At 50.0% G+C, this 27,569-nt stretch overlaps 1 protein-coding gene across 1 annotated transcript in view; it reads right to left on the bottom strand.

The window, feature by feature from the left end:
• The window catches only part of Prkar1b (protein kinase cAMP-dependent type I regulatory subunit beta), a 111,229-nt gene that overhangs the window by 66,366 nt on the left and 17,294 nt on the right, over nt 1–27,569 (bottom strand). The window contains exons 3-4 of the mRNA XM_059248961.1: nt 24,191–24,361; nt 21,761–21,852 (exon numbers count right to left, since the gene is read on the bottom strand). Of these exons, the coding sequence (XP_059104944.1) occupies nt 21,761–21,852; nt 24,191–24,361 (263 nt within the window). The remainder of the gene's footprint in view (nt 1–21,760; nt 21,853–24,190; nt 24,362–27,569) is intronic.

The following is a 27,569-nucleotide window of genomic DNA, read 5'->3' as shown; positions in this document are numbered from 1 at the left end:
CACCCTGGGAGGCACTGCCCAGTGGTTGGCTGTGACCCTTCCACACAGGCAAAGGGACAGTAATGAGCAAGGGGACATCCTCCTGGTGGCAAGGGGATCCTTAGGACAACGCCAAGGTGTGTCTGGCCCTCTCTTCAGGTACAATGTGAGAAGCAGCCACAAAATCTTGTTACTCCTTTGCTTCATCCTACCAAATGCAGCAGGGGCAGCTTCAGGGTAGCCTAGCACCTCTTCTTGGCCCCTCAAGAATCTGGGTGGAATTTGAGCCTGGGAAACAGGGCAGATCCGCTTAGAGTCCCCATGTGTAGCATGTCTCTGCTCTGGGGAGGCATATTCATAGATCCAGGGACAGTCCTACTCTCTGTGACACACTCAAGTAACTTGGCGAAAATGAGCACCAATACTGACCACAGGGACAAGGCGTGAATGGCAAAAGTACATCACAAGCCACACGTGGGCAGCGCACTCGTGACATCTGCAGTTGGAAGCCTGAGACAGGAGGGTTATGAGTTCCAGGCCAGCTTGGGCTATATCATGGTGTGTGTGTGTGTGGGTGTGTGTGTGTGTGTGTGTGTGTGTGTGTGCGTGTGCGTGTGTGTGTGTGTGTGTGTATGGCTAGCTCCAGATTGGAATTCCCCACGTTAGACCTTGTTCCTTGGGCCCAAATTGGTGTTCTCTCTACAGGACTGGCCTCAGCTGACCCTAGAGAGCTATGAATTCTGGCCAGATGTCATATGGATGTCCAAGCAGCAGATACAGCAAGGAAGACCAATCTTTACAAGAACCAACAAGGGCCTGCAAGGCAACATGTCTGGATGACCATGATGGGGTTTGGTGTGCATCTTTATGCTGACTCCACAGACCATCCCAGCAACTGTGGAACTCTTTGAGGGTCACAGGTCTCTCCTCGGGCCTGTTTGAACCCCACAAACAGCCTCCGAGAAATATTCTAGGTTCTATCAGACAATAGGGCTGGTTCTGAGCAGGTGGAAGGAGATAACACAAGAGGAAGACAGGATGGTTGGATGCCCTGGAGCTGTGCACAGAGGGCCAAAGAGGAAGCTCACAAGCTCCGGAGCACATCTGAATACAAATCACAGCTCTGATGCTTTCTAGCTGGGTTACCCACAAGTCATTGGGTTACAAAGCCTCCGTTTCTTCATCTATGAAATGGAGTCACCGAGGAGTGTGGAGCAGCAAGCACAGTGTATGCTCCATCAGCTTCCTCTTTGACACTTTGCTCACAGGTGCTGGGAACAGCAGGGCAGAGCAAAGCTGACCCAGGGGACCCCATCCCAAAGGCACCTTCTCTCAGCAGCTCCGGACTATCCACTAGCTGGTGCACAGTGACCCCAGGTGGCTGGCACCTTCCTGGCTGGTGGCTGCTGTTAGGACCACAGACGTGAATATATGCTTCATCAGAGAAAGCACTCCTGGACAGAGCAGCTCAGAGACCCAAGGTCCAGGACCCCAACCATCTATCTGTCTGCCTGCCTGCCTGTCTGTCTGTCTGCCTCCTAGTGTTGGATAAATGTCACTGTGCTGTCACCCACAGTATATATAGCAGCTCCTCTGTATTTCCGGCTGTGTGTCACCATGGGGAAAGGGGGCATAAACAACACCGCAGGATATACAGACACCATCAGCAGCTGGATGGGGAGGAGATGTAAGCAGGCATGGCTTCTGGAAGAGTCAGAAAGCTCAAGGGCAAAGCATACCACCAAATAACCCAACACTGCCCCTCAGGAGCTGTGTAGCACTGGACAAGTTGCTCAGCCTTTCTAGTCTGCCATCTGCTTCCTCGTCTTGGAATCATCCTGAGACTTACTTGCTGGTTAACACACGAGGGTCCCGTCAGTGTCCACAGAATGCGTATCTGTAACCCTCTGCCTGTAGTCCACACACAGCCCTCCTGCTCATGCTGTCAAGTGGTGCCCTGGGCTCACGAGTCAGAATTCCTCCACATGTCACAACACGGAAGATATGAATCTGAGTGAGAAAAATGGGCTTTACCATGTGCAACCCACATGCGCTTCGTACATGTGTACGTGTCATGTAAGTGTGAGTGTGCACGTGGTGCCAGAGGACGGCTCTCTGTGTCGTTTCTCAGGCTCCATCCACCATGAAGATCACCAACCATTGACACTGGCTGATAAACAAGCCCTAGGAATCCTCCTGCCTCAGCCCCTGATTTATTGGGATGACAGGCTTGTGCCCTCAAGCCCAGCAACAAGGTCTTAGGCACGGACTAAAAGGAAATGTTTACCCTGCCTGCTGTTTATACAAGTTTTGTATACCTTCTAGACAATCAAGTGAATTTGGGAAAGCAGGAAGGTTCAGTCCTCTGAAAGCATCGCTCATAAGTTAATGTGAACCCCGAACCCGGGAGCTGAGGGGACCCCACAGTTTGCTTCCTGCAAGCCTCCCATGCTCTGTCCCTATTCAGCTCGGTTTCACATCCCATCCAGTCCCTGAAGAAGCCTGGGCAGGAGACCAGCCCCAGCATCGCATGTGTGGATGGCCAGTGTGGGCACCCCACACGCACTTAATAAACACCTCGGAATGAACCTGTGAAGAAAAGCCTAAAATATCTCCAGAAACCCCTGTGGCTCCTCAGCTCAGCACATTCGGATTGAAATGTCATCCCGAAGCCCAGATAAACAGCTCTGCTGATATTCAGCTGTGGGATCGCTTCTTCCCCCTCTGGTCTCTGAGGCATCTACGTAAGTCTGTAAACATCTCAGGTCATTCAAATCTAGCCAGGAGTCTACTGAGTCCTTTGAGTGAGGATGGCACATGCATTGTGACTGATGTCATCCCCTCGGAGAAGAAGACAGACAGCAAAGGCCAAGTTCTCTGCACAGGGTCTGTCTGCCCTACAGGACATGTCTCCTGGGTCAGGCCCCTGTCTCTTCATCCCTGTGGCACTGGAGGGGAACATGGTGCAGACCGTTAAATCAGAACTGACAAGTCCGTCGTAAAAGCCACATGGAAATATGAAGGTAGCTATGGCACTTTTGAAAAAAAAAAAAAAAGCCAGGGTATGGGGGCTTCACCAACAACTTTCAAAATACCCTATGACCCCTCAGGGCTTGGTGCAGCCAGAAGCAGCTCTCCCCAGGCCCACCCATCACCTTGTTGCCAGATGGCTCCAGGCTTGGCCAGTGGAGCATCCAACCCTAGAAGGAGGGTGTAGCTGTACTCTGGGCCCCAGGAGGAGAGAGTCCTCAGGACTCCCAAGGAGGGGTTCAACTCACCAGAACCTAGCCCAGAGCCCAAGCCCAGCTTCCCCTCAGACCTAGGGCTTCACCAAACACTTCCACACTTTATGGGAAAGCGGGTCTGCAGGAGACTGGAATAGGCAGACACCATCAGCCAAAGGACACCAACCAGTGCCCTGCAGGGGGACTACGCAAGTCCTGTCTTAAGACAAGGAGATGCGAGCCTCGTAGAGGTGACTAGAGGCAGGTCTCTGGTCTTCCAGTTTCTATAAATAAGGTAGTTGGGACGGATAAAGACTAAAGGCCCCATGATTCACCACACACCCTTAATTTGGGAATGGGGATGAGAAACTGGTGTGACCTCTCACAGGCAGCTTCTCCCTCCCACACCTCATCCTGCATTTCCCGTCAGTGAGAGAGGCCCGGCCCAAGGTCACTGGCAGGGAGCTGGGACAACAAAACCAATCAAGCTTTCAGCCCGAGCACCACGATCTCCGGACACCAGGAGGAGTACAAAGCCACAGAATGAAGCAGGGGGGTGGGGGTGGGGGGGGGGTGGGGGGGGGTGGGGGGTGGCAGAGGCACAGGTAAGGTCAGAGATTTAAACGGGACTGAGGTCCCTGCCTATCTTTGAGAACTCAGCCATGTAGAGGCTTGGGAGAAACTTAGACCTAAGTCTCTGGCGTCAGAATTCTAATTCCTCATAAGAAAAGCAACGCTGGGCCAGCGGAAGGGCTCGGCAGGCAGACGTGCCTGCTACCAAGCCTGACAACCTGAGTTCCATCCCTAGAACCCAATGGTGGAAAAAGGGAGCCAACTCAAGGATACTGTCCCCGTATCTCCATGTGTTTGCAGTAGTGTGCCTGCAGAAGCACACACACACACACACACACAAAATGAGATAGTTTTTTCACCTCTACTGGTTAAAAGAAAGGAAGAAAGAATGATGGATAGAGCAAGGGAAGGAGAGGGGAAAAAGAAAGAGAAAAAAAGACAATACTGAACCCAGCACTGGGGAGTCTGTAATCCTGGCACTCTTAGAAGCTAAGACAAAAGAACCATGAGATGTGGATCAGTGTAGACTACGTAATGAGCTCCAGCCAGCCTGGGCGACATAGTGAGACACTGTCTCAAAAACAAACAAACAAATAGCAACAACAAAACATGGTAGGGTGCTGGAGAGAGATGGCTCAGTGGTTAAGAGCACTCGCTCTTGCAAAGGATCTGGGTTCAGTGTCCAGCACCCACATGATAGCTCACAACCGTCTGTAACTTCAGTTCCAGAGGGAATCTGATGCCCTCTTCTGGCCCATTGTGGTACTGCACACATGTGGTGCACAGATGTACATGCAGGCAAAACATCTGCATAAAATAAAAATAAATTTTAAAAAAAAAGAAAGAAAAAGAAGAAGAACCTATGCTACGACTTCCCACCCTGTTCCATGCAATTAAAGGACAGGAAATAGGGCACACTGCCTTCCCGCTGATGTCCCCAGCCATGCACAATAGTGGCTCACTGGCACACACCTTATAGGACACAGATGCGAACTTCAGTTCCCTGGAAAAGTCACACCCTTTTGAAACTCGAGCAGACTCATTGATCAGAAAGAAATTTGTGATTGTGATGAGTAGGGAGGTTTCAGATCCAGAACTCTTTATCTTTGGCTACTCAGTTCCTTTCACAAAAATTTGTTGCCCACCTCTGCATCTGACCCTACATCCTGGTGACTATCGAAGAAACCTATTGGAATGTATTAATTTAGACCACAGATTCCACCAGCTAGCATCTGGGACCTGTGATCATGATGACATCACTCCTCTGTCATGCAGAGATGTCATCAGATAGTATCTGAGACCTGAGATGATGATGTCACCATTCCCCTGTCATGAAGATGTCATCAGATAGCATCTTGGTCCTGTGATGATGATGTCACCACTCCTCTGTCCCACACATGTCTGATGCTCCCCACATTGCATTGGAAAACACCTTGATTTATGACTGAGAAAATGTAACAAAGCTGGGCAGTGACAGCAGCACACACCTTTATTCCCAGCACTCAGGAGGCAGAGGCAGGCAGATCTCTGTGAGTTCAAGGTCAGCCTGGTCTACAGAGCGAGTTCCAGGACAGCCAGGGCTACACAGAGGAAACCCTGTCTTTAAAAAAAAAACCAGAGGTTTAAAAAAAAAGGAAAAATAAAATATAATGAGACCATTTCTACATTGGAACATGTCACTCAGGGCAACTTGCATCCATGTTCTGAGGCCATTTGTCACTCAAATTTGGCTCAGAATAAACCTCTTATTCCAGGTAGATGTGTGTGTGTGTGTGTGTGTGTGTGTGTGTGTCTGTGTGTCTGTGTGTGTCTGTGTGTGTGTGTGTGTCTGTGTGTGTGTGTGTCTGTGTGTGTCTGTGTGTGTGTGTCTGTGTGTGTCTGTGTGTGTGTGTGTCTGTGTCTGTGTGTCTGTGTGTGTGTGTGTGTCTGTGTGTGTGTGTGTGTGTGTGTCTGTGTGTGTCTCTGTGTGTGTGTGTGTCTCTGTGTGTGTGTGTCTGTGTGTGTGTGTCTGTGTGTGTGTCTGTGTGTGTGTCTGTGTGTGTGTGTGTCTGTGTGTGTGTGTCTGTGTGTGTGTGTGTGTCTGTGTGTGTGTCTGTGTCTGTGTCTGTGTCTGTGTGTCTGTGTCTGTGTCTGTGTGTCTGTGTGTGTGTGTGTCTATGTGTGTGTGTGTGTCTGTGTGTGTGTGTGTGTCTGTGTCTGTGTGTGTGTCTGTGTCTGTGTGTCTGTCTGTGTGTGTGTGTCTGTGTGTGTGTGTGTCTGTGTGTGTGTCTGTGTTGGCATGGGTATGTGCATACGTGGAATGCACATGCATGTACAGGGCAGAGGTCAATGTCAGGTGTCTTTCTCAATTGCTCTCCACCCTATTTTTTTGTGATAAGGTCTCTCACAGAACCTGGAACTCACTAGCTCCAGCTAGGCTGGCCAGCAGGTTTCCCTGCCTCCCTCGAGCCCTACACACACACACAGTGTTATCGTTACAGACACCAATACACCTAGCCTTTATGGGCGCATGGGATCCAAACTCGGGTCTTCACAGACACACAGCAGGCACTTTATCTGAGTCATCTCCCCAGCCCTCTTAGTCTCTTTGAAGCAAGAACTGTTCTATGCTGACCTGGGGCAGAATCTACTTCAATGACCTGAAGGCTGGAACAAACCTTTCCGGTATTCACAGGCCAATGACACAATGATGTGGACGTGCAGGTGAGCAAGCGTGACTCCGCACGTTCGCATCTTCACGTTTTGTCTCCTGGACACCTCACAATAGGGAGCCGTGGTGGGGTGCAACTCCCCAAGCCAGAGAAATCAACACATGAGGATTCTTATCCCACAAGTTCAGTAGTGAGAGATGCAAGACAGAACACCGAGTTGCCTTCCTTGTGGACTATGTTAATGGTGGCTATAAAATTACTACAAAGAGAAGCAAGACCATGTCCCCTGAGGGGGGCAGCCGCTTTGCCAACTCGCTATTATTTCCACACAGTTAAACCTTGATTTCCATGAGAAGTGTCACTTTGGAACTGTCTTCTGTTGTAGGGACCCGGTGAGCTCACCACGGGCCACTAAAGCTCCAAGGGCAGGAAAACGCTTTGAGAGACATTTTGATCCAAACCCTGGCTGCCGTCACTACTATACAGGTAATTAAGAACAAGCCATGCTAAGCAAAGTAAATTAGAACTAAGATCTGGATCAGAATGGGAAGAAGATTAACCCCCGAGGTCATCAGCACAGGCCAGGCAAGGCAGTGAGGTGGCGATGTGCCCGGTGGGCAGTGCATGCTCAGCGGGTCCTCTGTGTCTCCAGCACTTGAACAACAGACCAAAGAGACACAGAACTGGGCCAGTGAGAGAAACCTCAGATGAAGCACAGTCAGACACTCATGCATCCAAGGCCATACACCCGACCGCCTGGCACCTCTCTCCAACGTCCAGCAACACCCAGGTTTGTGTGGCCAAAACATGCTGTCCCACCTCCATGCTGAAGGGTGCTGTGACCCAAGCCTGGGGCTCTGTCAACACCACCCTACCGGCAAAACCCATCACCCAGCCTATAAACCATCCCAACTCAACCCACTGGAGAAGGACTGCCCTGGCATCTGCCAGGTCCCTGCCGCTTCCTGTCCTCTTAGAATTAACATTTTAAGATTGTTTTTAAGATGTTAGCACATATTTGACAAACTGTGAATATATTCACACTTTAAAATGCTTTTTTACATGTGATTTATTTGTGTATGTGCCTGTGTGTTCATGGAGGTCAGAGGACAACCCATGAAGTTAATTCTCTCCTTCCGCCACAGGGTGGAATCAAACGCCAGCCACCAGGCTTGGCAGCAAACATCGTGTCTCCATCCCAGATAAACAATTATTAAACTTAAAATCCATACATCGTCAACTCTTTGGAAACCATACTAAATGGCAATGTCTACATTTACATTGATTTCTGGGCCGCCTTTGATCATTGTTGTAGTGTTGTTTGAGAATGATTTCTGAGTTAGCATATAAAACAATGGGTTCACGTGACGTTTCCGTTCATACGTATGTACCATCCTTGCTCATATTTACCCCTCGCCACTCTCCTGTCCCTCCTCCCCGACAAGCTGCCTCCCCTCCAATAGTTCCCCTTCTGCCTTCACATGATATATATTTAAATTGGGATTCTACATATGAAAGGAAATATGACATTTTGTCTTTCTTCCTCCCATTATCTTCTCTTCTTCCTCCCCCTTCCCATGGTCCCCTTCTTCACTCTACAAAGTCCCGTTCCACTTTCGGCTCACCCCACGGGTCAGCTTCAGCATGCCCCACGCTCACCGAGGCACTGCCAGCCGTATGCCATAGCCGTACAGCCTATCTTGACTCGCCGTGGCAGAGGACTAGACAGGAAAGAGCCCCACACGTTCATTGTGCAGCTCCTTGGAGGCCACCGATGCCAAGCCTGCCACCTGGCAGGTTTCATTCGGTAGCTGAGCAAGGCTGTGAAGCACCCAGCTTTCCTCTGATTCTGTCCCCAGTGAGTGTCGCCCCATCTGCCTGTCCTGTCGTCCGGAGGAAAACAAGAGCTGGCTCTCTGAAGCCATCACTATCTGACCATTATTGCCATGATAAGGTAACACTCCCCCCAATGACACCATCTTCATATCGCCTTCATCATCACCACCATCATCATCACCACCATCATCATCACCATTCTCATCATCCCCGCCACTACCACCACCATCAGCACCCTCATCACTACCATCACTACCACCAACTTCTTCATTCCCTTCCCCACCACCACCACAACCATCTTCGCCGTCACAATTCCCACTGCAATCACATGCTTTATCATCACTCCTCTGCACCAGTATTACTATTGTCCCATCTGGGGAACACACCATCTCACATACCGTATGTGTTAGCAACGTCTCTCGCTTACTCTGGATCTCTTCCATTGGAATGAAGCGCCACAAAGCTAGATTGTTACCTGTGCAGCTCCCGACATGCCATTTGCCCCCTAAAGGAGATCTAGTCTGAAGGAGATGCCCACACTATGCTTGTGGACTACATGAGCACAGCCTCCATTACAATGGTGTATTCCCCCACTGCTGTGCATGCTTTAGAGCTGCCCAACAGATCCCTGGAATGTTAGAGTATTCTCGGGGAAGCCCCTCCATCCTCAGTTTCCCTTTTCTGTGTATGGGGTAATCACACACCTATCTTAGTGGTTTTTAGGGAGTTCCTGGGGATGCAGACCTTCCTGCAGTGTGAGGGTTTGCTAGGCAATCAGTGCGTGTGGCTTTGACAGGCAAGATCCAACTGCATCCTCACAAATGCTTCCACATCCATGTCTACCTCCACTGTCTCATACCAAGGCTGCGGGAAAAAAGAGCAACAAGCCAGGCGTGATAGCATATAAGAGTAATCCCAGGACTCGGGAGGATCACAAGTTCTAGGCAGGCCTGGTCTACATAGCAAGTTCTGAGACAACCAGGGCTGTACAGTGAGATCCTGTCTTGAAACAACAGGAAGAAAGAAAAAAGGAAGGAAGGGAGGGAGGGAGGGAGGAAGGAGTGAGCAGCAATCCACATGTTCCCCTCTACTATGTCTACACCTATGGACCCTGTGACTGCCCGGCACACGTGGAAGATTTACAAACAGTACTTATAGAATGTACGAATGAATGACTGGGTGGCTGGAGAAATGAATGGATGGATGACAGATGGAATTTGGATGGAGAGACAGATCCACCTATTATATGATAGGTGGATGGATGATGGGTGAGTGTATGTGACGAATAGATGGATGATGATTGTTGGATCAATGATGAGTGGTAGATGATGTATGGAGATAAGTGATGGGTGGGTGGATGATTGATGGGTGAATATGGATGGACGGATGAATGGATGGTTTATGCTGACTTCTCTCTGTGTAACATCAGATAAATCAGAAAACTTTGTAAAATATGTGAAAGCCTTTCTTACTGCTTAGAAATAAGAAGTCACTGGGCCAGAAAGAAGGCAGCAGAAAGGAGTAGTGGTTCCCAGTGACACCACATGGTTAAAGATCTCTGTTTTGGGTGGCCTGACCATTTAGTTTCGGCACCTGTCCCCCAGCTGTCCCCCTCCAGCTGTTCCTGGGAGTCAAACCTCTCTTTGTTTGCACAGTTCTTAGCAACTGCTGCCTTTTCTGAAGGACGGCATGAGCCAGCTGTCACCCGCAGGAGGAAGAGCAGAAAGGTTGGTCCTGCGGGGAGACACTTTCGACACAGAAGAAACTCGCCCTGTGGGTTCTGGAGGATCCTTCATTTCTCACACTGCTCCTTCCTCACGGGCTCTGTCACAGAGTAGCCTGGGAGATTCAAAGGGCTGAAAACAAGGGTGCCTTTTAAGCAGCTCTGAATATAAACAAACATAAACCCAATGGGCATCACATTTTAGAAGCTTGTCTCCGTGGCTGGCATCACTGAGCAGGTGCAGATGAGTGACCGTGGTGCTACCCATGCTGCATATGGAATGTGGCGCGGTTGGGAGGACCGAAACTGGACTGAAACTTATCATCTGAAACTAAAACATCTACAACAGTGATGGCTGATGGCTGATAACCGCTTCCAGGGTCAAAAGGTAATGGGTAGGAATGTGACAAGGACACCAATGAACATACACTGTTACGTGGCAGCTGGCAGAGGTTGGGTCAAAGCCTTTCTCCTTTGTGTGCCTTTGAAATTTTCCCTACCCCAACCCCCCAGATGTTTTTAGATAATGGGGCTGGGGAGGTGGCTCAGCTGGTGAAGTGCTTATCTTGAAAGCGTGAAGACCTGAGCTGGATCCCCAGAACCCATGTAAAATGTCAGGCTTGGTGAGGATCCCTAGGGCTCACTGGCCGGCCACTCTAACCAAATCAGCAAGCCTCAGGTCCCCGTGAGAAACCCTGTCTCAAAAAAAAAAAAAAAAACAAGGTAGTGGGGCCAGCAGGATGGCTCAAGGGTTAAAGGCACTTGCCACCAAGCCTAATGACTTGAGTTCAAACCCTGGAACATACACGGGAAGGAGAGAACCGACTCTCAAGTTGTCCTCAGATTTTTACATGAAATGTCCCCTGGTTTTCACAGAAATGCTTCAGCTCCTCTGCCCTCCGAGAGAGAGAGAGAGAGAGAGAGAGAGAGAGAGAGAGAGAGAGAGAGAGAGAGAGAGAACAAGGAGGAGGAGGAGGGGGGAAGAAGAAGAAGAAGAAGAGGAAGAGGAAGAGGAAGAGGAAGAGGAAGAAGGAGAAGGAGAAGGAGAAGGAGGAGAAGGAGAAGAAGAAGAAGAAACTAAAGTGATTGGCTCCTAAGGTATGACACCCAAGGTTGTTCCTCTGGTTTACACATGCATGTGTACCCACACAGACACACTTGTCCACACACATACACACACACATTATATATATATAAAACATCTTGGAAGCTAAGCAGGGTCTGGCCTGGTTAGTACCACCTGGGAACACTCGGTACCACAGGTAAAACAAAGTAAAAGGTGAAAACCTGTCTCCTGTACCCACGGCACCCACTGCACAGAGACACCTGCCACCAGCATAATAAATAAGTCAATCACATGGGGGAAAAGAAGGTGGAGTCAAGAGAGGAAGTGGGGGCAGGTGAGGATGGGTATCATTTGGAGATGGCAGGCTTGGCCTTTTCCTATAGTTTCCCTCATTCACAGCCAGCTGGTGCATCCCTCACAAACCACTGGAAGCAAATAGACCACTTTTACACATTGGGGCTAAAGGATGGAGACCAGGGAACACCTAGGTACCTGGAAGGAATCAGGCTCTCTTCTGGGACCAGATCACCAGGAGGTTGAGAAAGGGCACAATGGCCCAGCACACCACCTTGGAGACATCTTGCAAAAACCTACAACTACAGTGTCTGGTCCTGCTGAGCTGCAGAGAGGAGACTCTTGGACCTAGTGAGCTACCTGTGAATCTTGCAGAGGTCCTTCCCAAAGAAAGGCCTACCTCTTACCCCTGAGCACAAGAGCAATGAGCATCCATATCTCCACCTAAGTGCTGAGAAAACAGAGCACTCTCCCCTCTCCCCTCTCCTCTCCCCTCCTCTCCCCTCTCCTCTCCCCTCCTCTCTCCTCTCCTTCTCCCCTCCCCTCACCCTTGTGGGGCTACTCAGTCACCTAAGATGAGTTACTCAGAGGGAAGCTTTTGGCACACTGCAAACACATACTGTGGAATTCTAGACATTTGAAGCACATTAAGCACTGTATTAGTAACATTTTTGTTGTTGTGACAAAACACCGGGTAAAGGCAACTTAAGAAAGGAAGAGTTTATTTTGACTCACTTTATCATGGTACAGAAGGCATGTCCACAGAAGTGTGAGGCAGGGGTCACATTGCATCCTGCTATGCAGTAACAGCCTCCTGAAACTTTGCCATCCTGGAGTGAGGCTCTTTAAGGCTTAGGGACTTAATACAACTTATAAGTCTCAGAAATTCCCTGAAACTTACAAGTTCAGAAAGCCTTGGAGGAAGGAGTCACTTTAAGCAATAAAGCTTGCTGTGGAGAAAGAAGACTGACTTGTCTGTCCAGCTGCCTGCAAATTATTCAGAGAGCTCCAGAGTTGCAGCTTTCAAGAGCTGTCATGCAGGCTTTCCATGATGCAATTGCCTTTGAGTGATCCCTGTCCCTGTAAGTAACCCCTCACCCACATTCCTGTACGTAACCCCAATCAACTTATTGGTTCACAAAGTTGAACTTTGATGTAATCATTTCTTAGCTCTGTCATCAGTTGCCTATCTTGGGAGAGTAGATGTTTGCTTGGATTTACCCAGAAAGATCACACAACAACCCACAGTCAGGAAACAGAGATGGATGCTGGTGCTCAGCTCATTTTCTCCTTTTTATTCAGTCCAGGACCCCAGCCTAGGGAATGATCCTACCCAGATTCAGTGTGGGACTTCCCACCTCAGTTAACCTAATCCAGAAACCCCCTCACAGACATGCTCAGAGGTTTGCCACCTAGTGATTCCCGATCCTGTCAACTTGGCAGTCAACACTAGCTATCATGAACGCCAAACAGACAAAGCCACAGGCAAGATCCACAGCAAGCACGGATGGCCATGGCCAGGAAGAGCACCTGAGCACCACACTGTCATCATTCCCATGCTTTGAGTTAATGTAGCTCTGGGGTCCTTTCCGACAAGGTCTCCACGGACATGGAACTACCTTGTGGTTGAGGAGCACTCCATCTTCCACCACCATAAAACTGCCTACTTGCTAGGAAACTCTAGACATAAGGAAAACTACTATTCTCTTCAAAAGGCTACTGCTGTTCAAGCAGTCAACCCCGGGTAGCCTGCTTAAGCTCTGTGCTAAATGGCACTATTTGCATTCCAGCCTCAAGGAAGATATTGGGAGGCTCTTCAAAATAATGAGCACCCCTTAAAGAGCCATGAGGTCCAGGCCTGTCATCCCAACTACTTGACAGTTTGAGGCAGCAGGATGGAAAGTTTGAGGTCTGCCTAGACTAAAGAGCAAAGGTCTACCCGGGAAATTTGGCAAGACTTTGTCTTAAAATAAGAAAATTAAAGAGGGATAAAGATATATCTTAGCAGAAGTCTATTCTATTCTAGCACCTGCCTAGAATCCCCCAGTGAGGGGCTGGGGTGTGGCTCAGTGGTAGAGCACCTGCCTAGAATCCACCAGGGAGGGGCTGGGGTGTGGCTCAGTGGTAGAGCACCTGCCTAGAGTCCCCCAGTGAGGGGCTGAGGTGTGACTCAGTGGTAGTGCACCTGCCTAGAGTCCCCCAGTGAGGGGCTGGGGTGTGGCTCAGTGGTAGAGCACCTGCCTAGAATCCACCAGGGAGGGGCTGGGGTGTGGCTCAGTGGTAGAGCACCTGCCTAGAATCCCCCAGTGAGGGGCTGGGGGTGGCTCAGTGGTAGAGCACCTGCCTAGAGTCCCCCAGTGAGGGGCTGAGGTGTGGCTCAGTGGTAGAGCACCTGCCTAGAATCCCCCAGTGAGGGGCTGGGGTGTGACTCAGTGGTAGAGCACCTGCCCAGAATCCACCAGGGAGGGGCTGGGGTGTGGCTCAGTGGTAGAGCACCTGCCCAGAATCCCCCAGTGAGGGGCTGGGGTGTGGCTCAGCACTAGAGTACTCACCTAACATGTAGGTTCAATCCCCAGTGCCTCAAAACAAGAAAGATAGAAAGAAAGAAAGAAAGAAAGAAAGAAAGAAAGAAAGAAAGAAAGAAAGAAAGAAAGAGATAGAACATGGAGCCAGTATCATTAAAGGCAAGCTTCCAATTTCAGATTCTAATTCCCATCCAAGTCCCTGAAAACAGCCAAAGATTCGCTAACCTCAGCCCAGAGCGAACCTGGCGTTATGAAGAAGAAAACTGAATCTGTTTCTGCAGGCCAGTAAGCGTCTCTTCAAATGAGGCCTCGTATTTTTACAAAAATGCTAATTTTGTTTTTCAACACTGCCTGAAAGGGAAGCCCAGAGCCTCGAAGCCCTTGCCAGGCTGGAGAGGAGGAAGGGGTCGAGAAAGCTCCCAGCAGCGGGAGCCAGCTTCCTTGGCTGCATATGACTCGGCAGACAGTGTGTTTTTCCCATCACCTGAGGCCCAGAGCCAACTTGTGCAAAAACAAGCTGCAGAGACAGGCGGGTGGGAGGAAGCGAGACCACACAGATAACAGGAGACAGCTGCGGGAGCCACACTAGGGCCAGAGGCCGGAGTTTTAATTAGAGCAGCAGAGAACAGAGCTACTGGGTGAAGCACCTGGGCGCCCTTCTGTTGGCTCAGGTAATGAGGCCCCAGCCGAGGGCCCAACACATGCTGCAAACACGCAATGCTTCCTAATTACCGCACTGCTTGGCCCTTAGGGCTCAGTCATGCTCCCTCTTGGGGCACCCTATCAAACACCTGGGAAGAGACAGAATGGAGCCCCAAGGGCCTCCACCTCCCTCCCAGAGCATCCCAAGGCTTCTGAGTACCTTGGGAGCTGTGCTCTGAGGATGCTGGGACTCTAACCAAGCAGTAACTGTCCCATTTCACTGGGAGGGATGAGGGTCTGCCTGGCTTCTGATGGAAACACTCAGCAAAAGGATGCACTTGCTGCCACCCTGGGGTATTTGCCAGAAACATCTTGACTCTGCACAGAGGGGTCGTGAAGGGGCTGGTGCTGGGAACACGACATCCTGGCTGAAGCCTCACCTTGGACACTTGCTGCTGAGCCTGGAGCAAAGGCCAAGGGTCTTCCCTAGACTGGGTCCTGGAGAGCTCTTCAGTATATAATGGCCTCTGGAGACCTTCCTTCTGAGTATGGGAGTCTCAAAGACCACAGCAGCCTACTCGGTAACTCAGGCCCAGGATGCAGTGAATGACTTCCTGAGGCAGTCTCAAGATGACATCAGCACTTTCCTGAGTGCTGAGTCACAGTGGGGACTGGCTGCAGGTGCATTTGGCAGCAGGGCCAGCTTGGAGGGACAAAGAGAATAATCTAGGGAGAAGCCCACAGATGGTTGCCACCTGGCCACCCAGGCAAAGGACCGAGAGAAGAGGGGATGGCAGTATCACAATGATGACGACAGTGATTCTGACCTTTATGTGCACACACCCACAAATACACACTTAGTTAAAATTTTAAAAGAATTTTTAAAAATGTAAAGATGGTGGTGATGTTTGTGGTGACGGTGGTGATGTTGGCAATGGTGATGATAGTGATGGTAATGGTGGTGGTGGTGGTGGTGATAGTGTTAATGCTGATGGGGATGATGGTGGTGACAGTGTCAGTAATGCACATATATACTTTGCTGCTACACCCTTACAGAAATTCTCATAGTAGGTCTTATGACCCTCATCTGACAATGAATCCCAGAGAATGTCATCACAGTCGCAATGTGCACAGCTCTCTTACCTGAAGCTGTATCTAAGTGATTGTGTGCACATGTGTGCGTGCATGTGCATGCAGGAGTGCAAAGGCGCTCTAGCCCAGCACTATTATCGGGGCCTCTCTGAAGCCGCCAACACCCACTAGGGCAGAGCCAGTTCCCTGCATATGGAAGTCACCTCGGGATACAGGGACTCCATATACAGAGTGTTCTGAGGATGCTCCCAGCAGCAGGGGCCAGCTCCTTCGGCTGCATATACCCAAGCTGCTCAGTGTCCTCACCCCTACGCAGCTGGGGGAAGAAAAGGATGATATGACCTGTCATCACCGGGGCAACCACACGCTGGACCGCTGGCTCTGCTGCAGATGTGTCGTGTTGCCCTCGGCGAAGGACAAGAAAGGAAACTGAAGCCACAGTTCACACCCTGTGCAGAAGCCCAGAGAGCCTTCCGTAGGAGCCCACTAGGAACACAACTGTCCTAGAACTTACCAACTGAACATCAGCGTGTGTGTGTGTGTGTGTGTGTGTGTGTGTGTACATGTGCACACATGGGTACATAAGTGTATGCATGCATGTGAAGGCCCTCAGCAACTTCAGCTCTTGTTCCTCAGCTTCTGTCCATTTTGTTTTTCTGTCTGGCTTGCGGCCAACCAATTAGACCAGGCTGGCCAGCAGTCCCAAAGACCCATCTGTGTCTGCCTCCCGCCTCTGCTGGGATTACAAGCATGTGCCATCGTGCCCCCCTTTTTTCTATAGGTTCTAGGGATTGAACTCAGAAGCACTTTACCAACCGAGCCATCTCCCCAGTCCCATCACCGTCTTCTAAATGAAAGGATTTAACTGGACGGCATCTTTCCCCTTTCCAAACTTGAGTGTCTCTGATACAGCTTAGAAAAACTCCTGGACAATAAGTTTGTCTTGAACTTGAATCTGGAGGGAGAGGCCATCGGGAAAGGATGTGTGATCACCCCTACAAGGCATTGTTCACTTTATTCCACTCATGTGGGGAGAGAGGGGCCCCGAGGTCAGGGCCCAATGCCTGCAAGGCTTGGAACTCTGCCCTTGCCAAACCGCAGTGAGCCAGACAGAGCCGCTAAACCTGGCTTCAAGAACACAGGGGAAGGCAGTTCTGGAAGCTGCACAGAGCAGCATCATGTGAGAGGTCTGGAGTAGAAGCCTCCCTGCCTGTTCCCTCAGGAGCACTTCCTGGAGCCAGCTCCGTGGCCAGGAACCAGAGTCTACTGTGTACTCATGAAAAGCGAGTTTTCCTCTGTGGAAAACAGTAGGACACACATGCCATGTGAACCCCTCCCTCCATGGCCAGCTTCGCAAAGAGGTATCATTAACCAGCCATCTGCTTCCTCGGCTTCTCGGCCCCTTGGCTGGAGATCCCGCAGTTCCAGAGTGTTATCAGTGACCTGCCTCTGCTGTAAACGACCAGACAGAGCGGGACTCGCTGCCTACAGTTGTACGACAGGGAGCAGCCCTGGGAGGCTGAACCCACAGCATGTCCACAAAGAAGTGAATCAGGCCCGGTGTGGGATCCCTACCTACCATCCCAGCTGTCAGGAAGCCGAGGCAGGAGGATAATAAGTTCAAGGCTTACCTGAGCTGCATAATGAGACCTCGTCTCAAAAAGGCAGAGAGGGGCAGGTGAGATTGGTCAGTGGATAAAGCGCTTGATGTGCAAGCACAAGAACCTGAGTTCAAACCCCAGAACCCAGAAAAACACCTGGGTTCAAACAGGGATAATTATAAGTCCACAAGGCTCCACTCCTAGATGAAGAATCACAGTAGATGGCTGCTGAGAGAGGGGACATCAGTCTTCTCCAAAGAGGAGCCCCTGATAGGCCATCCAATCCCAAGTGGACAGCCCTAAACACATGTACATATGAGTAACACCAAATGGACTCCATAGAGGGTGTGTGTGTGTGTGTGTGTGTGTGTGTGTGTGTGTGTGTAAAATAAATACAGAAGGAATCCCAGAGGGAGTTGGGGAGAGCGAGTTGGAGAGGGGAGAAGAAGGGATGGAAATATAGTGTACTCATGTATGAAATTCTAAAAAAATAATAATAATAATTTAAATTACACACTTGTAATCCAAGTCCTTAGTAGGCAGACAGAATGGACCCTGAGGCTCACTGGCTGTCCAGCTTGGACTACTTGGTGAGTTCTAGGCCAATGACAGAAAATTTCTGCTTCAGAAAATCAAGGTATACAGTGCCTGAGGATGACACGCCAAACTGACCTCTGACTGCTACATGCACATACCCACATGGGCATGTGCACACATGTACCTCCACACACACAAGTTAATGTCCCTGTACATACACAGAAAGGAAAGAAAAAAGGGGGGAGACAGCCTGTTGGAGTGACAATCCACCATGGGACAAGTGAGTTCCTATCTAAGGAGCAGAAGGGGGCCACAGGGTGCCCATGAAGATCTACCCAGAGTCAAGCAAGGGGTCCTAGGGCAGTCCCCAGACAGCTGCCTTTCACGTTGAACCCCTCTCTCTGCACCTGTTGAGGTTTTAACCGTGTGAATGCCACCCTCATTCAAAGTCAAATCCCAAATGACACTGGAAACGGATGCATAAACTCAAGTTAGAACATGCACAAAGCTGGGGAGACGGCTCAGTCAGTACCATGCTTGCCTCACAGGCATGAAGTCTGAGCTCAGTCCCTGGCTCCAAAGTAAGAAGCCAGCAGTGACGGTGCTGGGGGAGGACCCTTCTGTAGGCTATGAATGCATGTTGCTCTCATTGGTTGATAATAAAAGCAGATTTGGCCTATAGCCAGGCAGAATCAGGCTGGGCAGGAAAGCCAAACAGAGATACAGGGAGAAGAAGGGCAGAGAGCAGAGACACACAAACCAATCGCCCAAGGAGCAAGATGCCGAAGGACCTGTACACCAAGGGCCACGTAGCAATGCATAGATTAATAGAAATGGGTTAAATGTAAGAGCTAGTTAGTAATAAGCCTGAGCCATCGGCCAAGCATTTATAATTAATATAAGCCTCTATGTGATAATTTGGGAAGTGGCTGCAGGATGGGGTGGGACAGAGAAAAGCCTGTATTTATATGACAATGCGTGCTTGTAATCCTGGCGCTTTGGAGGCGGAGACAGGTGGATCCCCAGGACTCACTGACTGGCCAGCCTACCCGAATCAACAAGTTCCAGGTTCAGAAGACACTGGGTTTCAAAACGTAAGATGGATGGTGAGGAATGACCCCAAGGTTAACCTCTGGAGCTCAAGTGCACACACACACACACACACACACACACACACACACACACACACACAGAAGCACAATATTTCAGTCAACTGTTTCCCCCTGGCGACCAGAGCTGTTTCCCCAAGAAAACACAGCTAGCAGCTGGACAAGGGAATCCCATGGCCGCCATGGCCAATTATCGTGAACTGGCACCTGAAGTGAGAATTGTTTTTCTCAACACTTCCAACAACTCAGAATCAAGAAGTAGAACCAAGGTCCAGACTGCATCTCTCCAGAGCCCTTCCTGCTTCTCAGTGTCCTATGATGCTAGGCATTCCTTTCTGGTAATCATGACACCCCATCTCCACTTCTGTGGCAGGTAGCCTCTGCACATGTTCCAATCTTCTGTCACCCTCCCCCTGCCAAGGGCACATATGCCACTTAGAGTACCCTAGAAAATCCAAGATCATGCCCATCCACATCCTCCAGGGTGGGAGAAAGCAGTCCTCAGAGCCAAACAACCACCATTTTTATCACATTATCTGGGCCTGCATGCAAGTGTCAATCATGATCTTGCCTGTGATGAGAGAGAAGGAGGAAGACTCCAGTGGCCAGCCATTCAGCTACACAGCAAGCCACGGAGTAAGAGTAAGATTTACAGAAGTTAAGCCGGGAGGTGGTGGCGCACGCCTTTAATCCCAGCACTCAGGAGGCAGAGCCAGGCGGATCTCTATGAATTCAAGGCCAGCCTGGGCTTCCAAGCAAGTTCCAGGAAAGGCACAAAGCTACACAGAGAAACCCTGTCTCGAAAAAACAAAAAAAAAAAACAAAAAAAACAAAAAAAACAAACAAACAAAAAAAAGATTTACAGAAGTTAGAAGAATGGGAAAAGCCCAGAGGCAAAAGGTAGATGGGATAACTTAAGTTAAGAAAAGCTGGCTAAAAATATAAACTAAGCCAAGCTAAGGCCAGGCATTCATAAATAAGAGTAAGGCTCCATGTGTGCATTTATTTGGGAGCTGGGTAGTGGCCCCACCACCCAAAAAAAGAGCAAAACCACCACCACATTCCCCTTTGAGAAAGAGGAGGTAGTGAGGGTCAGTGGACCCCATCTGAGGCTCCAGCCATTCCTCCAGGCCTCTGCATGCAGTTTGCCCTCATTTCAAGAGGCCTGGGGAGTCAGGGGTGCTAGGATACATAGGCTGGGGAAGGTTAGTTGAGGGGCTCCACTCCCCATGCTCTGTTAGCCCAATGAGCTCACTGAGTGCCCAGGGGAGCTTTGGGGTAATTGAACTTTCTCCCTAGAACGTTAAAAGGAGCGGGTAAATGGCATTTATTGTCTCCCCAGGGAAGGAATTCACTCAACATCAAGTTAATCACATCTGATGTCCTTCTGTGCCATATGGAGGAGCATTCCTCCTCCCAGGAATTGGCTCATGTGTACCATTGGGGGGCCTCATTCCCTACCAAACCAGAGTAGAACCTTACTGGTTACTTTTCTAGTCACTGCTGTCAAATCCCTGAGAGACGGAACGTAAGGGAGAAGCCTTTCATTTTGCTCATGGTCAAAGGAGTCAGCTCCCTGTGGCAAGGAAGACAGGATGGCCTGAGTGGCTCTGTGCACGGCGGTGGGAGCTTACGGTAAACGTGCTCACATGTTGGTAGATCAGAACGCAGAGAACATGCACCAAAAGTGAGGTGAAGATATAACCCCCAAAGGCCCACCTCTGACAACCAGGCCTCGGGTCTCCTAGCTTCTACAAACTTCTACAATACCAACACCAGCTGAGGGTCAAGAGCCCAAGCATGTGAGAGCTGGCAAGATGGTTCAGCAGTAAAGGTGCTTGCTGCCAAGCTTGGTGACCTGAGTTCCATCCCCAGGAATCACACAGTGGAAGGAGAGAAACAGTTCCTGAAAGCTATACTCTTACACACACACACACACACACACACACACACACACACACACACACACACTAAATAAATAAATTAAATAAATAAATAAATAAATAAATAAATAAATAAATAAATAAATAAAGTTAGGACACATAAGTTTGTAGGGCGTATTTCACATTCAAATGCTAACAGAGGAGTCACACTGGCCTCCTACATCAGTTGATGTAGACAAAAAAAAAAAAACCCTATTTTTTGAGGTGGGTCTCACTCACGTCATCTAGACTGACTTCAGACTAGCTATGCAGCTGAAATATGCCTTGAACTCCTGATCCTCCTGCCTCCACCCTCCAAGGGTTGGGATCACAGGTGTGTACCACCATGCCGGTTTATATAAAGCTTACACAGCAAGCACTCTATCCATCAAATCATCTCCAACATCCCCCTCTTGTTTTCTGAGACAAGGTCTTGCTCATGTAGATATGGATGGCCTTGAACTCACAGCAATCCTCCTGCCTCGGCCTCCTGAGTGTTGAGATTACAGGAATACACCACCACACCAGATAAAACTTTCTGGTTTTTCTAATCATTTATACAATGAACTTCCCAAACACAACACTGGACCCCTTCCTGGCTCCCAGGTTTCTCTCCATGAAATAACAACTTCCATCCTACTCTGCTGTTCTGATTGTTTTAGAGAAGATAAGGCCGGCACTGACATAGGGAAGATGCTGGAACATTCAGCCACATGATCAGAGCAAAAGACAGCATTCCAGTAAGCTTAAGCATGTGGAAGCTGTGAATCCCGACCCCATAATTGAGAGATGGCTCACCCTCCCCCAGGACCAGGGACACGGCTCTTGTACTGGTCCAGAGAGGCACATAGCGCTGTACTGTAGAAGTTGCCCCTTCCTTGTGAGCCCACAGGAAACAAAAGCCTGCTTCTCCCAAAGCCAGCATCCCCACAACTCCCAGCAGGACTCAGCCAGGAGGGACGGTGTGTAAAGCCAGGCATGCCTACCTCCTCTCGTTGTCATCCAGGTGTGAGAAGAGCACATTCTTGGAAATGGCCTTAGCCAGTGCAGTCATGGTCTTATAGTCCTTGGGAATGACCTGTGGAAAAGCCATGGAGCAGACCTGTTAGCCCTGGGGAGAGAGCTAGCATTCCAAGCTTCTGCTAGAAACTAAGGAAACATTCCATCCTGGAGCCGCAATCCTGCCATCCTCATGAGACTAGTATCAGGCCATGCTAAAAGAACACTAGGGAGTGTCACATATATTTTTTCTTTAAAAATTTTTAATTACATTTATTTATATATTGGGGTAGAATTTGTCTGCCATAGTGTTCATATGGAGGTCAGAGATCAACCTGCCAGAGGCAGTTCTCTCTTTCCACCATGTGGAGTCTAAGTATCAAATTCAAGTCACTAGGTTTGGTAGCAAGCATGTTTACCTGCTGAGCCATCTTGCCAGCCCACCTTTAGAAAACTTTTAAATAAATAAAAAGCAAGAAAACTGGAGCAGCCCAGTAAGAGGCTTGGGCACTGTCTCTAATCTTTAGAGTTTGGAATTGTTTGGGGCCTGTGGCTCCTTAGAACTTCAGAGCCGCCGGGCGGTGGTGGCGCACGCCTTTAATCCCAGCACTCGGGAGGCAGAGCCAGGCGGATCTCTGTGAGTTCGAGGCCAGCCTGGGCTACCAAGTGAGTTCCAGGAGAGGCGCAAAGCTACACAGAGAAACCCTGTCTCGAAAAACCAAAAAAAAAAAAAAAAAAAAGAACTTCAGAGCCACCCTAGAAGGTGCCAGAAGACAGTACCTTTTGTTAATTTTTTTGTTGTTGTTGTTTTTTTGTTTTTTTTTTTTTGTTTTTTTCGAGACAGGGTTTCTCTGTGTAGCTTTGCGCCTTTCCTGGAACTCACTTGGTAGCCCAGGCTGGCCTCGAACTCACAGAGATCCACCTGCCTCTGCCTCCCGAGTGCTGGGATTAAAGGTGTGTGCCACCACCGCCCGGCTTGTTAATTTTTTTAATCTCACTGAATTTGTAGAAAGATATAAGCAGTTGTTTAAATAAAAAAAGGCTGGGAGTGTAATAATATAGTGCTTTCCTAGAATCCCCCAGTGAGGGGCTGGGGTGTGGCTCAGTGGTAGAGCACCTGCCTAGAATCCCCCAGTGAGGGGCTGGGGTGTGGCTCAGTGGTAGAGCCCCTGTCTAGAATCCCCCAGTGAGGGGCTGGGGTGTGGCTCAGTGGTAGAGCATCTAGGCAGGTTCTCTACCACTGAGCCACACTCAGACCCCTAGGGATTCTAGGCAGGTGCTTTACTACTGAACTACACACTCCCCAGCAGTCCCTCACTGTAGCATTCTAGGCAAACACTATACTGTGCCATGACCCTCGCCCATTGAGCTTTGGGAGTCCTACTAGATTCATGATGAATAAGTTGCCTCCATGTTTTAACCTGATTTTTTTAGCTTTCTTAGATGACCTTCTCCTGTCCCAGGGCCTTGTCAGGTGACATTCAGTATTCTACCACCTTGGTCTCCTCTGATCTGTGACGTGTCTCACAGTCCTCTGCTTTGCTGGCCCTGGGACTGTGTACCACATGCCACTCTCTGCATATAGCCCCTGACTATGGGACTATGTGAAGCGTTGCACATAGTCAAACTGTAGCTCCAGGAGGCGGGGAGAGGATCCCAGAGGGGACATGCTCTGAGGAGTTTCTTTGTTTTGATCTTGCTATGTAGCTCAGGCTGGCCTGGATCACAGGCATGCATCACTATACCTGGAAGCTTCCTGGTGGATTTTACCATGATGCCAACATCAGTTTTTATCATCTACTCAGACAGTATTAAACCCTGGGATGAAGGCAGAGTGGAGTGGGTATCAGAGGCTGCAGTGCTTCTGTTTTTCAAGACGGGAAGCATTATGTATGCTGATAAGGATGATAGCTACACAACACTGAATGGCCAATACCACCCAGCTATGCACCTAAAAATGACTAAAATGGTGCAACAGGCTGACCTGTGTCTGCCAAATTCCTGTTTGGGACCCCTGAAGCACCCTGGTGGAGCCATTTGCAGACCAGGCCTGTGGGGGATGTTTGGGTTGGTGAGGTGTAAGGGTAGAGTCCAGGCCTCATAGCTTAGTGCCCTGAAGAGAGACAAGAAGACATGCAGCAGGACAGAACTACAGCCTGTCTCGTCCCGGAGAACCCCTCTTCTCCCCAAGACTATTAAAGTCCTAAAACTATAGGGAGCTGCTGACCGCGCCCCGCCCCCCATAAAAGCTACATCAAACACTAGTTGGTTCATATTGGCCATGGCGACGGCAATTCCACACAGAACCAAGACTCCCATCCCATCGGGCCCCATGCTCTAGGCAGACTGGAAATCTAGATCCTCCGGGCTGACAGAGGTATCCTGGCTGTGTGTGGAAATTTGACAGGGTTCCTTACCTTCCTCACGTAGGAGACGGCGTCTTCTTCAGTGTAAACCTCGGCGCTCACACCACCCCGCCGGCGGCGTGCCTTTACCACAGGGTTCGGAGGTGTTGGGGAGATCTCATCATCATAGGAATCACACTGTGAGTTTGACTTCTGCCGAGCCAAGATCTGCCTGTTTTCCTCCTGTGGGGGAAGAAAGGGAGGTGAAAAAAATGTCTGTCATCTGAGTGTGGGGGCTAAGAACTGTCATCCCACCTATACTCAGGAGGCTGAGGCAGGAGGATCAGAAAATTCAAGTCCAGCTTGAACTGAAAGTGAGAGATCCTTGTCTCAAAAAGTCAGAAGGGATCTGGGGATTTAGTTCAATGGTAGAGCACCCACCTAGAATCCCCCAGTGAGGGGCTGGGGTGTGGCTCAGTGGTGGAGCACCTGCCTAGAATCCCCCAGTGAGGGGCTGGGGTGTGGCTCAGTGGTAGAGCACCTGCCTAGAATCCCCCAGTGAGGGGCTGGGGTGTGGCTCAGTGGTAGAGCACCTGCCTAGAATCCCCCAGTGAGGGGCTGGGGTGTGGCTCAGTGGTAGAGCACCTGCCTAGAATCCCCCAGTGAGGGGCTGGGGTGTGGCTCAGTGGTAGAGCACCTGCCTAAAATCCCCCAGTGAGGGGCTGGGGTGTGGCTCAGTGGTAGAGCACCTGCCCAGAATCCCCAGTGAGGGGCTGGGGTATGGCTCAGTGGTAGAGCACCTGCCTAGAATCCCCCAGTGAGGGGCTGGAGTGTGGCTCAGTGGTAGAGCACCTGCCTAGAATCCCCCAGTGAGGGGCTGGAGTGTGGCTCAGTGGCAGAGTTCTTGTCTAGAATCCCCCGGTGAGAAAAGAAAAGAAAAGACCAAACCAGAGAGCAGCAGTCAGAGCAAAGCCTAGCATGAAAGCTCTGTACATGGAGACAGGGTCCCTAGAGTCTTCAAGATGAAGCAAGTGACTCGAGGCTCACTCCACAAGCTCCTCCTCCTCCTCCTCCTCCTCCTCCTCCTCCTCCTCCTCCTTCTCCTCCTCCTCTTCTTCCTCATCATCATCATCATCATCATCATCCCTGGATGACCTCCCCCAGATGCCATTGATGTCCCCTCTCTCACTGCTGATGGTGTGAAAACCATCACTTCAGGGCCCATAACCACTATATGTTTAGCCCTCTCTCCACCATCCCTCCAAACAATGGCCCTTCCCCTGCCAGGCCCTCAGCATCTCCACATTCCCTTGCTCTCAAATGGGCAACTCTGCCAGCCATAATGCTCACCTCAGACCCTCTTCTCTTCATTCCTATATTGAGAAACTTTGTTAATGAGCCTGATCCTGGTGCCTGATGCCAACCTCTCATATTCTGAGGCCACCACTGAGTATTTAACACCCTATGGGAGGGGGCGTCTCTATTCACCCTGAACCTTGGCCATCAAACAGGACAGACCTCTCTGTGGTGCCTCACTCTGCTCCCTCTGATGGTTCATCTGCCCCCAGGGCCTTTGCCCTTGCTGATCTGGAATCCTGGCATGCCTAGAACTCCCTATGGCCCCACCTCCCATCTGGAGGTCTGTGTTCCACCATTACTTAAACTACAGTGACCTACTATCACAAGACAAATAGTGTTCCCTCTCCAAATTCATGTCCACCTCAGACCTCACCAGGAAATACATTTCTCCACAAAAAAATGTATCTAAGGATGGGATAAAACAAGATCATAGATGATCTGAACAGATCCCCAAATCTGATGAGAATGTGTTTGTAAAACCCAAGTAAGAAGATGTCAAGACACAGGGAGAGGCCACAAGAAGATGAGGGAGAGACTAGAGTAACACACCTACCAATGGTACTGTGGACCACCAGAGCCACGTGTGGCAAGAAGGACCCTCCCCAGACCTCTGTGGGGAGCACAACCCTGTGATGCCTATCCTCAAGAGTCCCGGCCTCCACAGCCCTAAGGCTGTCTTTGAAACACAGCACTTGCTTAAGAAAAGCACAGAGCAGGTGTTAAGAGAGCTGCATCCTCTCCCCTACCCCGAGGTAGCTCATGTCGTCCAGGAGGCCAGTTCCTGCTCGGGCTGTAGTCTGTCCTTTGTGTATGCCAACTTCACACTAATCTCAATAGTGGTCACCTCCCCTGAACCTCCAGAGAGGGGTCCCAGTTGTGGGAGATGCTCAACTGAGCCCCAGTTCTTCAGGGAGAAGTAGAGGCCAGAGGAGGCTGGCCACCCATTCCACCCACTCATGCCCCTCCTCTCACCTTCCTGACTCCTCACCACTCTCTCTCTACCCAGAGCGCTCCTAGCACCTTGAATGCCCCCCATCATTCACTTCCAGCTCAGTCAGGAGTCTTCCTGGTAGAACAAGATGGCAGGATGTCTTTCAATCTTCATAGAGAGGGCTGTGGTCATCCCACAATCCATGGTGTCACCTCCCATCCTTTATCAACTGCAGTCTGGAAATATTAAATGGAAATTTCTAGAAATGAAGAGTTCCTAAGTTGTCTTTTGTTGTTGCTGTTGTTTTGTTTGATCACAGAACCCAGGATTTGACACATGCTAAGTAAGCTCTCTCCCACTGAGCCATGCTCCAGCCTTTCACTGGGGGCTTCTAGAGGTGATCAACCACTGAGCCGTGTCTCTAGCCCTGTGCTTGCTTTTATTTTGAAACAGGGTCTCACTAAGTTACCCATGTTGGTCTTGAACCCATAATCCTCCAGCCTCGGCCTCAGGAATAGCTGGGGTTCCTTCTCATCCTCTTCCCCACGACTTCTCTCAGCTCTTGGGACATCCCCAACCCAGATCCCTTCCTGTACCATCAATATGATGGAGTCTTCTACCAGGTTGGAGACTCCCGGATTCCCCCCAGGGCATCGTTGGTGGGTGTAGAACTTAGATGGACTGGCTGCCTCCTCACCAGTGCCTTCTAATAGCCCCAGACAGAACCCATCCAGTCCAAGGCTGAGACCACAGTTCCAAGATGCCCAGCTTCAGACACACAGTATGTAGGATCCTGGAAGATGACTGCAGTGTCAGGCAAAGTCAAGGCTGGGTCCCTTCCTGTGATCCTGAATCTCTTGCCATGACTTTAAAAAAAAAAACAAAAAACAATCTTCTCAAACATCACGCAGACAGAAGGAAAGAGACTGGCGTGAGAACTCAAGGTACCTTAGCTTCCTGCTGGCTCTGAGGTTTGTAGCAACCTAGGCTGTCCCGCAGGCCTGTGAGGAAAAGGAGGGCAGGGCTAGGGGTGTGGGTCCGACAGAATGCTTGCCTTCAGAAGGCCCTGGGTGCTATCCCCAGCACCATATAAAGCAGTGCTCCTGTAATCCCAGTACGGAGAAGGTAGCGGAAGGAGGATTGGGAGTTCAAGGACAGCCT

Source organism: Peromyscus eremicus, chromosome 23 (assembly GCF_949786415.1).
Source record: "Peromyscus eremicus chromosome 23, PerEre_H2_v1, whole genome shotgun sequence".
Classification (NCBI taxonomy): domain Eukaryota; kingdom Metazoa; phylum Chordata; class Mammalia; order Rodentia; family Cricetidae; genus Peromyscus; species Peromyscus eremicus.
The sequence above is the reverse complement of the archived record's forward strand: the minus strand, read 5'-3'. Positions and strand labels throughout refer to the sequence as shown.